Raw genomic sequence first — 15,442 nt, 5'->3', positions numbered from 1 at the left:
AAGGCATTGTTAAAGGGCACAAGGAGCATCAGAGGCCAAGAACTGGGCTTGCCACTAACATGTTGTGGGGGACATTGCTGTCATTCCCTCTGAAAAATGTGTGACTTGTACGGGCCTCCAAGCTGGCATGTGGCTTGGTAGGGTCTGCAGTAGATGGCTAGTTAAGCCCAACATCCATGCTATCCCCACTGCATAGGTTAGGCTGCCACAAAAAAATGAGTATACCTCAGTGTCTGCCTTAAAAGTCCTTCCAGCCTCTTGAGGGAAACAGACGTATAACGATACAAAGTGGACTTTGGGCTGTGTCCTGGAAGAGGGAGCATGGGCGCCCAGAGAAAGAGTGGTTGGTTAGTCCCACGGAAGGGAGGTGACTTTGAGCCAGGCTTCAAAGGATAGATGGGATTTCAATGGCCATGGATGGAATGCAAAGCAGGCATCCTAGGCAGAAGGAACCGCAGGGACAGGACTGTGCGTGTGGGGAAACAGAGAAGCCAGGAATTACAGGAGCTTACTAGTAAATCCCCAGAGCTTTAGACATTTAACTTTGATAATACTCTTGTGAAGTAGGTGACATTCTTATCGCTACCATTTTACAAATGAGGAAACTAAGGTACAGAGAGGTTAAGTAACCGGCCTAAGGTCACACAGCTAGTTAATTAATGGTGGATGTGGGATCAGAAGCCAGGCAGACAGGCTCCATGAAGCCAAACCTCTTTGATAGTGGTTAAATTGCTGGAGCTGAAGATACAGGAGGAAGCAGGAGAAAGAGTGGAGTTTAAGAATAACAATATGTGTATGTGTATCTGTGTGTGTGTATATATGGCTTTGCAGACGATATGGCAAGGTCATATGTGTATATATATATATATATATATGGCCTTGGAATATGCCAGGCACTGTTCTACGTTCTTGATGTATGCTGTTTCATCTGTCTCCCAACCACCATGTGAAGTGGTTCAGCCATCTCCCTCATTAAACAGAAGAGGAAGTAGAGGCTCAGCGGGCCTTTAATGAACAGGGTGTCACAGCTAGTAGGCAGCAGGGGCAGGATTTGGACTTAAGCTGCCTGGCTGTGTTTCCTCTTGGTCTCAGGGAACCACAGGAAAGTTAGGAATAGAGAAGTGCACAGTGGGGATGAAAAGCTGGGGGTCCTGAGGATGTGCCAGGGGACCCTGCTGCCTTGGGCTTTGGAAAGTAAGCTGAAGAGGAGAGGGGAATTTGACATGGGAACTGAAAGCAGACGTGGCTGAATGACCCAGAATGCCCGCCTATGGGGACCAGGGACTCAGCCTGAACTTCCTGTGGAGTGGGGGTAAGGGAGAGGGGGTGGAAACACCTGGGGGGATCCCTCCTACCCAAGCCAAATGGTGGGAGACTCAGACCAGAGAGTGTGGGGAGGACCTTCTCTGGCTGTCGTGGGGGCAGAAAGGATGGTTCCAGCCTTTTCTGAGCCTCTGGAGGCAGCCCCAGGGTGGGTGGAGTGGCCCCAGTGAGCCTGCTGCTCATTCTGGGTCAGGCCTCTCAAGGAAGAGTCCTAAGAGACTCAGAGGGACACAGCTGCCGCGGAGAGGCTGGGAGAAGCGCTGGACCCGAGTCAGGAGACCTGAGTCCCAGCCTGAGCTCTGACAGTTCACTAGCTGTGAGCCAGACCTCAGGCAAATCACGAGCCTTTCTGAGCCTCAGTTTCCTCATCTCTACAGTGGAGTGAAAGAGCCCTAGCCTGTGATCTAGGAGTTCTAGCCTGGCTCTACTTCTGATTCTCTGATCGGCTGCTTGTGTACAGGTCTGGGCAAGCCCTACCCTTCTCTGGGCCTCAGTGTCCCCACTTGCACAATGGAGGGGCAACACTGAGGCTTGGAGAGGGACGGTGACTTGCCCAAAGTTGCAGCTGAGCTGGAGCTGAAACCCAGGTCTCTGCATCCCTCACCACCACCCCACCATTCCCAGGAGAGCCCCAGCTCCTGAATGAGGAGACCTCAGCCGTCCCCACGGCCCCCGTGGCATAGGCCTCGCCTGTGAACTCTCTGTCCCCTCATGTCCTCTCTTCTACCTTCTCCCCCATGTACCCACCCCCAGATAAACCAAAATGTTTTCAATTAGGGGTCTGCTGCAGTGAGGCAAGCCGGACGAGATGTCCAGACGGGTAACTCCCCCGCCTCCCACCCTAATCCTTGATTACCTCCCCAAGGGGGCCTTAGTTAGAAACGGTCATTACCACTAATTACCAGATGACCGCATCGCCCTCCTCTGGAGTGGAATCCGCTGCCTCCCGCCTCCTGATCTCCCGCTCTGCACGCTCCCGTGAGCCGGCCTCTCCCAGCATGCCGCAGCTGGCCGCTCTGTCCCAGCTGCGCTCTCCGCTGCCCCATGCCCACCCAGCACCTCCAGGATGGTTCCCGTCTGTCCTCCGCCCTCCTGGGAAGGCTGAACCTCATTATCCTCTCTGGATCCCCCTCATAGAACTTCTCTCAACACCAGCTGGGGAGATGGATGCTTGATGACTTCAGATGGACAGATTGACCCAGAGTGGCTGATCCAGACCCCCAGGAGTCCAGAGAACCCCTCCCAGGAGCCGCAGTGCCCGGTGCTCAGGAGTTACCTGAACTGAGCTCCCCAGGAAAAGTCTGAGCTTATGCTATCCACTTTCTGAGCAGGCGCCCAGGGAAAGGACCTGGAAGACAGCCACCCTGCATGCGTGCCTGCTGTATGCCCAGTACCGTGCTGGGTGCTTTCTCATATCTCTCCTGTAATCGATCCTGTTGAGAAACAGAAAACTGGCTCAGAGGGGAAGGATGGAAGCTGGGCAAGGGTGATGGGCAGAGGGGGCTCAGGGCAGGCTGAGTGTGGACGGACCCCAGCCCAGTAGAGTGGGGATCCAGGAAGGTGGCATCTGGAGGAGGCTGAGCACCCAGGCGTTGGACCACTTCAGTGTCCTCCTCTGATTAAAGTGGGTAATATTCTCCCAGGCCCCCTGAGACATTGTGAGAATGGGATGAAATGAGAGGCTCTGTAAACTGGGAACTGCTGTGTCCGTCTGGGACAGTGGGTCCATATGCATGGGCCGTGTTTGCTGGATGGAGGCAGAGAGGTTTCAACAACCAAGAAACAGGCTGGGCTGGGGGGTTATACTGCCCCTGTGTGGTCCCCCCTCACCCATTACGGGCTGCAGGAATTCAGGCAGCAGGTTCTCCAGGTATCCCGGCATTGGCAGGATCAAGCAATCAGGCCTGAGGTCTGCACCAGCTACACCAGCTTTCTTGGCTCATGCCTTGTGGGGAGGGGGGTGGGTGGGCCAGGGATGGCAGTGAAGGAGAAGCCCAAGTCACCCACAGTCAATCTCAGGCTGGGTTGTGCCACCCCAGTGTGGCCCCCAGACTGTGCTCACTTGTCCTGGCTCTGCTTCCCAGGCCTCTGGGAAGATTTCTATATTTTGGAGTTGTAGGGGCATGGCAGAGAGAGGCAGGAGGAAGCCAACTGACCTATTAGTACCCATAAGCACATATCATTTCACTTGGCCCCTGCAAGGCCTCCAGGAATCCCCATTATGTGGCTGATGCTCAGACAGTGGCAGCAGTTTACCCAAGATTGCACAGCATGTAGAGGCCAGAGCTTGAGTCCCAACCCGGGTCTTCTGACTCCCTCTGGTCCAAGATTTAAGTGGCTACAAGTGAGGAGCTCCATATATGAATACTCCAAATGCTTTCCAGCCATTATCACATTTAAATCTTAACCATAATCCTTGGAAATAGAATTTATCATTTTCTTATAACAGATGGCATGAGGCCCAGAGAGGTTGAGTAACTTACCCAGGTCACACAGCTGTTGCCCAAAGCCTGAGCTCTCGCCTGGGCTAGTCCATGAGCTGGAACATCTAGGTTACCTTATAACTGGTGACAGGTCTGTGCAGCTGTCCGTTGAGGGGCTCCTTGAGGAATGGATCTATGTCCTTCATTACCAAATGAGTCTGGGAAGAGTTGGTGCTTAGTAAATATTTCTCCCACAAGCAGATCAAGTTCATTTTTTTCATTTAGGTACAGGAACAGGGGAAGGGCATTCGTGGCACCAGGAAAAGCCTGGGCACAGGCATGGTGTCAGGGTAGTCCCTGTCAGAGAAGCTATGAGTCTGGTATAGTGGATATTTCAATATGTGGGGGGGGAAGGACAAGAGGCTGGAGAGCACTCGGGTGATGGTAGGCTTGCCACCTGAGGGGCCGTGAAGTCAGAGGGGAGCCCTTGACCTTGACTAAGTAAGTGCAAGAGGCTACGGTAGGAAGAGGCCACTAATGCAGTAATGTAGTAGATTTCATCACAGGGCACTGCCCATGGTATGTCAGCCCTGGACAGAGCATGTGACACTCATGGACTTAATCCCCCAGACAGTAGTGGGAGGGGAGAGGTTACTTGCCTTGCTCAAGGTCACGGGGGAGTGCGGGTGACGGAGGCGGGGGTGACAGGGCCAAGAGTCTGCCTAGGCCTGTGCTGTTCTTTGGCACTGAGTTGCCTCCCTTGGGATCTCAGGCCAGGAGCTCAGGAATCCAGGCCTTGCCAGGTCTCAGCCCTGACCCTGGATGAGGTCTGCCATGGTCCCAGCAAGTGGGACACACAGCACGCAGGCCTGAAGGCTGGCCCCTGGTTTCCCCTTGTCCCTCCAAGGTCTCTGCTGGATTTCTGAGGACCAGCTGGCCCTAGGGTAGGGACTAGGTCTATGTGGAACTCTTTAAGACTGTGGGGTCCCTCTAGCCTCCACTTAGAGGAGGTGCAGGCTGATGCAGTCTCCTCCTGAGAGAAGGCCTGGGAAGAAGGCGAATCCAGGATGGTCCCCTGGTCCTAAAGTCTTAGAATTTCAGTGCCCAGAGACGAGATCTGGGAAGCTCAGAGGTTCTATAGCATCATCAGGGTTCATAGAGAACCTCCTAGGCCAGCATTCTCAAAGCATGGATGAGGTTAGGACTCCTCAAATAAAGGGTTTTGTGCTCAGCAGACTTGGAAGTTACAAACAAAGCCTGTTGCTTTGCTGCAGGACTTCTCAGGACCTTTAAAATGGAAATATGCATTATTATTCTTCAAGAGGGGATATAGTATATCACATCCCTAAAAAGTGCTTGACCATGGATCCGCTTTTTCAGAGTGTCTCACTGGAGCCTGCTCTGGGGAATACAGTGTACAGGTACAGACACTGAGACCCAGGGAGGACAGTGATTTATCTAAAGTCACACAGCAAGTTAATGGCTGTGTGCTTAGTCACTCAGTTGTGTCCAGCTCTTTGTGACGCCATGGACTGTAGCCTGCCAGGCTCCTCTGTCCATGGGGATTCTACAGGCAAGAATACTAGAGTGGGTTGCCATGCCCTTCTCCAGGGGAATCTTCCCAACTCAGGGATTGAACCCAGGTCTCCTGCATTGCAGGTGGATTCTTTACTATCTGAGCCACCAGGGAAGCCCAAGTTAATGGCTAAATCCCATTTATCACAAAATTGAGTGGCTTTAATCTTTTCATAAATCCCTTGCATGTATGTGGGATTTTTACAGCCTGATACATCGATTTAATAATTAAATGAAGCCAAAATGAGAAGCTCCTAACTCACACTGTGCATCTAGTAAGTGCTCAATTAAGAATGTATATTATGCCAATGACTATAAGCTAGCACCTAGCATAGTGTCTGGCTCAGTATTGAGTGGATGTTGCATAAAAAATAATAATCCACAGCTGTGTGAGGACTAAATAAGGCAATGGCTGTGAATGGTTTGTGAACTAGAAAACTGTTAGTCTAATTATAATAAAGCTTAGGTAGGGTGGCGGGGGGTGGGGTCACAATCCTATGTTATGAATGAGGGCCTCAGGCCCAGAAAAGGACAGGGATGTGCCAAGGTCACACAAGGGTGGAAGGGAGCACCATTACCCTACTGGGGACAGCAGTGTTTGGCCTCCTGCTTTGCCAGCTCCTTCCAGTAAAGGCTCCAGACCTACTGAGAAGAGGCTGGGGCCATACAGTGGGTGGAGGGTCCCTCTCCGGCCTGACTTCCTTTTCACTGGTGCTGCTTTCTGGCCACGTGCAGGGCCCTGTCCAAGACCCCGGCGGCCCTGGCGCTGAACCAGACGCAGCACTGCAAGCAGCTGGAGGGCCTGGTGTCTGCGCAGGTACAGCTGTGCCGCAGCAACCTGGAGCTCATGCACACCATCGTGCACGCCGCCCGCGAGGTCATGAAGGCCTGCCGCCGGGCCTTCGCCGATATGCGCTGGAACTGCTCCTCCATCGAGCTCGCCCCCAACTATCTGCTCGACCTGGAGAGAGGTAGGGGGTCGGCGGGGCCTGCTAGAGCCTGCGGAATGCGTGTGGGTAGAGGTGGATGAATTCAGGCATAAATATATGTGTGTTTAGATAGGTGGCTGCATTCATGGATGGATGGATGGAAGCGTGATGGGTGGATGAGTGAATAACTGGATGATGGATGGATCCACGGATGGGTGGGTGGGTGAATTAATCATGGCCATGGATGTTTGGGCATGAATTGATGAATGGGTGAACATACGGGGAGCGCAGGGGAGCCTGGATGGCAGTACAAGTGCACGCATACCCCTCATACCTGGACAAAGAAATGAATGATGCAGGGAGGCCGGTGGGCGGGATGGGAGTCTATGAGAGTGCGACTGAGCCCACCCTTAGGGCAGACAGGTGTGCCGCACGGTAATTCTAGACCAACCCGACTCAAAGTGCTGTGAGAGGCCCAGAGAGATACAGAGATTAAAGAGCATCTGTGGAGAAGACTTTCTGGAGGAGGGGGCATTTGGGATGGATTTGGGTAGGGGTTCCTGTGTATCATAAGGAGGCTTTTGAAAGGCAGGGGATCAGTTCTGTCCCCTGCACAGTGACAGGCCGTGTGTGCGCAACACTTTACAAAGAAAGCCTCCCTTCTTCCTGAATTATCTCAACTCCAGAGCAGGCCCGTGAGGTAGGTATATCATTCCCACTCTACAGTTAAGGACACCAAGGCTTGAGAAGGGCAGTAACTTGCTTGGACCTGAGGCCAGGACCCCACAGCCAAGGCACCTTGGCTCCATCTTAGTTGCTAAGGTTGCTGTAACAAAGCCCCACATTCTGGGGGCTTCTCACAAGGGGAGAATCATCTTCATCTGGAGGGTGGAAATCTGAAGTCAGAGTCAGGGTGTCCGCAGGACTTCCTCTGAAGGCACAAGGGGGAAGACTCATCCCCACCTCATCTTCGCTTCCGGGGACTGCCGCGGTCCGCGTGCTCCTGGCCTGCCTTCGCTTCTGGGGACTGCCGTAGTCTGTGTGTTCCTTGGCTTGTAGCTGCATCTCTTCCAGCTCTGTCTCGGTCACGTAGCCTCTGCCCTCTTTATGTCCAAGATTCCCTCTTCCTCCAAGGACCCCCGTTGTTGTATCTGGGCCCACTCTGATCCGTCTAATGACCTCAGCTCAGTTACACCTGCAAAGACCCCATTTCTAAATAAGGTCACGTTCACAGGTACCAGGGGTCAGGACTTGACCGTATCTTTTTAGGGGATACCTTTCATCCTGCAGCAGGCTGTTTGAGGAGCTCAGGGACGGGGCCCTCAGTGCCTGAAAGCAGTCCCTGACGCTGGGTGTGGGGCATGCAGTGTGCTGAGTGTGTGAGGGTGTGCCTGTGGGGTTGCTGGCTTTTCGGGCTTCAGAGTGAGTGTGCCTGTCAGCTAGTCTATTTTGGGGAGGACGGAGGGGTGACAGTCGAATGGCCCTAGCGCCACCCTCCACCTGCTCCATCCGCTCGCCACCCCTGGCCCCATCTGGCCCCAGAGGCAGATGGGGACCTCAGCCCTGGGCACAGTCCTATGCTTGGGTCGCCCGCCCTGGTTGACCCTGCTCCTCCCCACAGGGACCCGGGAGTCAGCCTTCGTGTATGCGCTGTCGGCGGCCGCCATCAGCCACGCCATCGCCCGGGCCTGCACCTCCGGCGACCTGCCCGGCTGCTCCTGCGGCCCCGTCCCAGGTGAGCCACCCGGGCCCGGGAACCGCTGGGGAGGATGTGCGGACAACCTCAGCTACGGGCTCCTCATGGGGGCCAAGTTTTCCGATGCTCCTATGAAGGTGAAAAAAACAGGATCCCAAGCCAATAAACTGATGCGTCTACACAACAGTGAAGTGGGGAGACAGGTAACCACCCACCCGCCCACCCACCCCAGATGGTTGTGCTTGTGCCAGTTGGCCTGGAAAGGGCCACCCGGTGTGCCCCAGTGGAGGGGGAGGGGGTGGGGACGGGCCCTGATACCCCCACACTGATGTGTTCCTGGCCTCCCCTGACTCTTCCCTCTCCAGCTGCTTGGGGCTTGCCTGGCTTCTCCTCCAGGGGGTCCACCGGGGTTTGGGTTGGAGAACGTTGGTGGAGCAGAAGGAGCGCTAAGCTGGGAGTCAGGAGCTCTAAACTCACTGTGTGACACTGGGCGAGTCACCTCCTCTCTGCCCTCAGTTGTTCCCATCTATAAAATGGGATGGCTGGGTGCTCTCTAGTCCTCATTCTCACATTTCCTCAGACTCCTCCTCTGGGGCTCTGGGCCAAGGCCGGGCATGAGAGGAAGCATGGAGCGGGCCGCAGGCTGTAGAGAGCTAAGGGTCATCTCCTTGGATCTAATGGGAACCCTCTCCCATTTTAAAAACCCTCTCTAGTCTCCAAAACATGATTTCCCCTCCATGTATGTCATGATCAGTGTTGCTTTAATTCCTCACCTCATTGTACAGAAGGTTGGAATGAATGCATAAGTGAATGAACAGACCTTTTTAACAAACTTGATACTCATTTGGGTGCCAGACACCGTGGTGGGTGCTTGATTAGCTTTCACTTCCATGGTCCATGAAACCACACTGTGAAGAGGTACCATTACCCCTCCTTACAGACGGGGAGCTGATCCCGGAGGGGCGGAGTGTCAGCTGGGGATGCATCTCACCACCTCCTCCCTGCAGCCCCCTTGGGCCCATTGTGCAGAGGCCCCAAGTGAGGCAGAAAGAGCTTAGGTGGCTTGGCCAAGGACGCACAGTGCGATGGAGCCCAGGTCTATGGGATTCCAAGTCTAGAGGTTTCCACGTCATCACCTTCCTCTCTCTCATCTCCCTTATGTAACGATTCTAGGATGTCCAGGCCGTCTTTGGACAGTTGGGGAAACAGGTCAAGTCACCCTGTGGTCTGTAGCAGAGTCTGGCTAGGGACCAAGAACTTCTTCCTCTGAACCCTGTGGGCCTGCTCCCCACAACCCTTGGAAACCCACTGGAAGCCATTCACCATCCTCCTGCCCAAGAACCCAGCCCCACTCCTGCCCACGGCCAGGCCCCAGCCTCATGCTGCCATGCTCCCGCTACACTGGCAGCCATCCCATCCCACAGTGCAGTCCACTCAGGGTCCTCAGCTTTGGGGGCGCCTCACGCCTGTCCCCGGGCCCTCATACCTCAGAGCTGGCCTCCCTGGGACCATTCACAGGGGCCCAGGAGGGTCAATGACAGCACGCCCTGCCCTGGCACCGAGACCTCGGGAAGCCTGGCCCTTCCTGCCCTCTGAGCTGAGGAGCTGAGTGTGGTTTACTCTCCTGGATGGCTTAGAAGGACCTCGTGCCCTTGGGAAGCCCAGCGCGTCCTGAAGTCAGGTTCACTTCATTGTGTGCTCTCCACAGGCTTTGCCGAGACAGTTCCAGCCTCTAGACCCAAGTGGACTCCCTCACTCCCCACTTCCCGGCACTGTGAGGGGTAGGGAACCCTGGGACCTTGACCAGCGTCCTCACTAACTCCCCATGGGATTGCAGCAAGGCTCCCTCCGTGTGCCTCAGTTTCCTCGTACTTTTGATGCACCGACAGGTCCGGGAGACCCCTAACCCTTGCAGTGGAGCCCACAGGGCAGGCGGGAGGGCAGAGGGATCCCAGTCCTGAGTGCAAGGGGCCGGGGCTTAGACTTCAGAACTGGAAGACGTGCAGAAGGCGTCTCACTCACACCCCTCAGGTACACAGGGAGAAACTGAGGCCTGCGGAAGTCAGTCGCACAGAGTCATTTCCAAAGCCACGGCTAGAGTCTCCCCCGGCCCCGAGCCCAACCCTGCCCACCATAATTCTTACTTAGACTGACTTTTCAAAACCAAATATTGATTTAACTTGAGTAGTTCACAAGACGCTTTCATACATGTCATCTTGTTGAATCCTTTCAACGACTCTATAAGGTAGCGATTACGCACCTGCTCAGCGCACGTGAAGACAGGTGCTGAGTGATGATGCGGCAGCAGGCAGCCGCGGGGAAGACCAGCCCCGAGCACCCACCTCTTGCTGCTGCTGCTTCTCCTCTCCCTCCCTTCCTTTTCTTCTCCCGCTCCCTTTTTTTCAGCAAGCATTTTGTGAGAGAGGAAAAGCAGAGAATGTGAAAAGCCATGGCTTTCGGAACTGCCCTCAGAACTGGGTTCAAATCCCAGCCCAAGATCTCCTAACTGTGTAGCCTTGGGTGGGAGACTCAGCCTCTCTGAGCCTTCATTTTCTCTTTTTTAAATGGGGAAATTAATGGTGTCGCCCATGAACGACTTCTGTGCTGACGAAACCATCTGAAGTGGAGAGCACTAGGTACAGTAGGTGTGTGAATGGCACCGTTACTCCTGCGAAAGACACTCTCCCTGCCTCTCCCAGCTGCCCCCCAGGGTTGGAGAAGGAGCTAAGGATCTACCCTGCAGCTTTAGAGCAAAACGCCCTGTCCCTGTCCCTTGTGGCCCGGAGCAGGTGGTGACTCCCTGAGAACAATGGCAGGCGGAGGGGTGGGGCCAGGGCCCAGGGCAGGCAAGGGAAGGAGCCCCACCACCCAGCCCAACACCCTCCCCTGTCCGCAGGCTCTGCGCGCCTCTCTGGAAATGAAGTGTAAGTGCCATGGGGTTTCTGGCTCCTGCTCCATCCGCACCTGCTGGAAGGGGCTGCAGGAGCTTCGGGATGTGGCCGCCGACCTCAAGACCCGCTACCTGTCGGCCACCAAGGTGGTGCACCGACCCATGGGTACCCGCAAGCACTTGGTGCCCAAGGACCTGGACATCCGGCCTGTGAAGGACTCGGAGCTCGTCTATCTGCAGAGCTCTCCTGACTTCTGCATGAAGAATGAGAAGGTGGGCTCGCACGGGACGCAGGACAGGTAAGGGCCTGCTGCCACCCTGGCAGGAAAGGTCAGTCATGTGGGGCATGCCCCTTCCCAGCTCAGGCCCGGGCACACATGGTCGGTTGGGTTTCAGTTGGCATTTGGGGAATGGAGTTCCTGCCTGGTCGAATGCCGAGCCGGAGGTGTGGGGTCCCAGGGGCCCCTGGCAGAGCTCCTGGGAGAGGCTGTTGTGCACCTCACCCAGGCAGAGGCTCCTTGGGAAGGGAGGCTCCTGAGAGGTCCCTACCTCACCTGCCCCCTAGTGACGGAGACAGATGGGAGGAGACAATGACTGTGTGGGAGACAAGGGCTAGGAAAGAGGCTGCCTGACATAAAATAGGTCCTCAGTAGATGTCTGTCAAATGAATACGTGAAGGATCATGTCAGACAACCTGCTGGTTGGACAATGAACTGAGCCATGGGGCGGGGGAGGCAGCAGGCAGCCCCTGTGGCCACACCCAAAGTCTGCAGAGCATGGAGACAGGACCAGGGCAGGCACGCTCCAAAGGGGCAGCAGGAAAGTGAGGCCAGCCTGCATTTTGTGGAGAGAGGGTGCTCCCACGTCCCCACCTACATCCACCCCTCCCAGACCCTAGCTCTCTCTTCTAGCCTCTCCCCCGCCTCCCCCTCAACCCTCCATTTCAGAGCCAGGGCTGGGATCCCTATAGCAAGGCCTATCCTAGAGGCTGAAGCTGATGCAGGACTGGAGAGAGGGAGGGAGCCACTGGGGACAACAGACCTCCTGGGTCTGGTGGGCTGGAGGGGCTGGTGAGGATTCAGAGGGGCAGCTCTTTCCTGAGATGGTTCAGGAGGAATCCAATCCTGAAATGCTATAAAGAAATAGTTGTGCAATCAAATACACTGGGAAATTCTCTTTGCAAGACACGAGAACATATTAAAGGCTCTGAGGAATCCCGCAGTAAAGGATCTGTCTAAGCCTCTGTTTCCCAGAGGTGTTTGGCTGTGGAACTCTTTTATTAAGGAGCCCCTAATAGCATTCCACAAGACGAGTGTTCTTCGGGGTTAAAAGAATATTGAACCAGAGTGAGGGTGTCTGAGAACGTGTCTGGCACATAGTTGGTGCCTGGCCAGCTTTTGCTTCCTCCTCAGCCCACGTTCCTGTCTCTAGGAGAGGGGGGCTGCTTTGGGGGGCTCCCTCCTCACGGGCCAGGGCAGCAGGCTGTAAGAGGAGGCCCAGGCGCCCATCTGGAGGCCAGATTGAGGAGGTCAGGCAGTGTGAAGATGGAACCAGGTCAGTCCAGAGAGACAGGAAGGAGCAAGAGTCTAGGCTGAGGACCCAGGGTGGGTGTGATGAGGATGGGGTGGGGGTAGGATTCTAGAACCCACAGGACCTGGGGGAAGCCCACTGAGGACACCAGAGCAAAGAGGGGTTCTCCCTGGAGCCTGGGGTGGCTGTGCCTGTGTGTATCTCAGGAAGGACAGCTCCCATCCTGACGCCACAGCTTTCTAGCAGGGGGACCTGAAGCTCAAGGTTGTCTTCTGTGCCTTGGGGACAATGCCACACACCTGGAGGGTTGGTGTGATTCGAATCCCACAGCCCCTCCATGCTGGGCGTGATCAGTGCCCTGGGAAGGGTTTGTGAATGACTGGCTCCCCCGACCCCCTCCCTGAGGCTGCCAGGCCTCTTCCTTCCCAGCTGTCGTGACTCTGCCCCAAGGACTTGCCCCCAAACTGTTGATGAGGAGGCCCCCTCCCACAGCACCAGCAGCCACCTTTGCTTTCTCAGAATGCTATCCTCCCCTCACTGCCCCGCCCCCAGTTTCCCGCCATGCTCAGCCCTCAGCCATTCCTCTGAGGATGGGCCTTGGCAGACAGCTGTATGGGTCAGCTTTTTCTGCAGTAACAAACCACTCCGGTGGCTCACAACCACAGACACTTTTTACATCCATTATATGAGGCTCTGGCTGGCTTGGGAGGGACATCAAGTGCTCAGATTGTGACAGAGGGAAACCGGGGAGCCCAGAGGGGCCCTGACTCAGCCTGGACAGCAAGGAAGGCTTCCTGGAGGAGGGGAAATGTGAACTTTACTAGGCTGGGGATTTAGGGACTCAGGGGGTTGGATGGAAATGAGCTTTGCTAGCTGTAAAAGGCAGGTGCATAGGTGGTACACATAGCTGGGCCCCCTAGCCAGATAAGATGCCCTCCTCAAATCCAGCCTGGTGAACTGAGGCCCCTCAGCAGTCCCTATTCCAGACTCTGAAACCTGCTCTATCCCCAGGCCCCAGCCTCCTCAGCTCCCCATCACAGGCACCATCATAGGTCTGAAGCTGGAGGCCAGATTTCAAAAATTGCATGTCAGGGACCCAGAAATAAAATGAAACCCTTTCTACCACCCTTTCTTGGTCTAGAGACCTTCAGGATAAGACTGAGAGGCACTAATGGTGTTGAATGACTACTACTTCTACTCAACTGCTGACCAGTCTCCTCCCTGGCCCCCCTGCCTCCAGCCTTGCTGCTTCATCTGTCTGTCACTCCCCCTTACATTAGGTCAGGTGTTTGTTCTCCTTGCCCTCACCACCCTATGCCCTCACTTCTATCTGAGATTCCTACTCATCTTTCATGCAATGGCCTGAATGACCCCTCCCCCTCCAGGAAGCCTTCCTGAACTCTCACAGACCTGGTGCTCACCCTGTGTGATGCTGGGCAAGTCCTTTGCCCATTCTGTGTCTCAGTTTCCCCATTATGACATACGAGGCTTGGATTTGGTCGTCTCTAGGGCTTACTCACCTAGGACACTCTGGGATTCCTTGGTCCACGTGACTGTGGGCACCCCGCTGCTTCCCATGACAGCATCCCAGTGAAGCCTAAATGCTGACCTGCACAGACATTTCCTCACTAGATGGAAGAACCGATGGCAAGGATATTTGGGGTTTATAGTGACCTTCAATGTCTTCTCTGCCCACATGAGTGATTCATTTCTTCCTGAATCACTTCCAGCCCATGGATTCTCTGCCTCTTAGGTGGGGAGAATGAATAAGCAAACCCTTGTAAGACCTTGAGCAGGCCTCTGCCCTTTGCTGAGCCTGTTTCCACCTATAAAGTGGGCATAGCAATTCCACTGACCCAAAGACCCTCCCTGCCTCCAATAAGATAAAATTCTGGAGGGAAGCACCTACTTCAAAGGGGGCAAATGATTGATAGACCCTCTGTCCCCAAGAAGAGAGTGCCAGATGCTCCCTGTGCCTCACGTCTGATGCCATTTGTTTCCAAATTTCTCCTAAGATTCGAAAAGTAAAAATGATCTTTGTTAGAATATAAATAAGGATTAAATATGAAGATAGGATTATTGACCAATTGTTTGAGACATTTTCAAGTATTTAGAAGTAGAAGGTATAGGAAAAGAGACAAAGGAAACAAAACACTCCCTCACTTTAATAAACACCTATTAGAAATAAAGGGAAAAATGAGAAGGACCCTGGGAAAAAGAATTTATTTTGAATTCCCCAAAGACCAAGACACTATCCAAGGGGGACTGAGGCAGCAGCCATGGTCGGAGGAGGCTGGGGCTGCCTGGCTGGGAGTGGGGGTGACTGGTGAGTGATGGGGGTGCTCACTGACCTCCCCATCCCCCTCCAGGCAGTGCAACAAGACATCACATGGCAGCGACAGCTGTGACCTCATGTGCTGTGGACGCGGCTACAACCCTTACACAGACCGCGTGGTCGAGCGCTGCCACTGCAAGTACCACTGGTGCTGCTACGTCACCTGCCGCAGGTGTGAGCGCACCGTGGAGCGCTACGTCTGCAAGTGAGGCCATGCGGCTCCTCGGGGACCCGTGGAGCCCAGCCAGGGGGGCCGGAGACACCCCGTGGATTTTGGCTTCTGAATTCCAGATGCCGAGCATGGAAGGAGGCTTGTGCTTTGCCTCCACTTGGAAGCTGCCAGGAACAGAAGGCTGGGCCATCAGGGAGGGAAAGCCAGGGCATCAAAGGAGACCGACAAGATTAAAAATAACCTGGCAGCCCGAGGCCCCGGAGTGCCCACTTGCTGCCTTCCAGGCAGGTCTGAGGAGCCAGGGGCGTGGATTTGGCAAGACTGGTATGGACTCGATCTTCCGTAGCCAGAGACACCAGCTTCCTGGGAAGTGGGAGGTCAGTCTGTCCTCAACAGAATGTTCTGTAGGCGTAGCCCTCGAGACCCCCGGCCCACCCCAGGGTTTGAGCCTACTGGTCCTACCACATGGAACCACTAGCTTGGGTTGTAAATGTTTTTTTGTTTTGTTGTTCTTCCTCTGGGATGTGGGAGCTACGGAAATATTTATAAAACATAGCTTTTTCTTTGGG

At 54.8% G+C, this 15,442-nt stretch overlaps 1 protein-coding gene across 2 annotated transcripts in view; it reads left to right on the top strand.

Moving 5' to 3' along the window:
- Positions 1-15,442, top strand: part of WNT11 (Wnt family member 11) — a 21,071-nt gene extending 5,629 nt beyond the window's left edge. For both annotated transcript variants that reach the window (XM_060399452.1, XM_042233270.1), the window contains exons 3-6: positions 6,057-6,292; positions 7,872-8,149; positions 10,843-11,135; positions 14,736-15,442. In XM_060399452.1, the coding sequence (XP_060255435.1) occupies positions 6,057-6,292; positions 7,872-8,149; positions 10,843-11,135; positions 14,736-14,910 (982 nt within the window). In that variant the 3' untranslated portion in view covers positions 14,911-15,442. The remainder of the gene's footprint in view (positions 1-6,056; positions 6,293-7,871; positions 8,150-10,842; positions 11,136-14,735) is intronic.

This window comes from Ovis aries, chromosome 15 (assembly GCF_016772045.2).
Source record: "Ovis aries strain OAR_USU_Benz2616 breed Rambouillet chromosome 15, ARS-UI_Ramb_v3.0, whole genome shotgun sequence".
NCBI classification, from domain to species: domain Eukaryota; kingdom Metazoa; phylum Chordata; class Mammalia; order Artiodactyla; family Bovidae; genus Ovis; species Ovis aries.
Note: the sequence above shows the minus strand (reverse complement) of the source record. Positions and strands in the feature narration are given on the sequence as shown.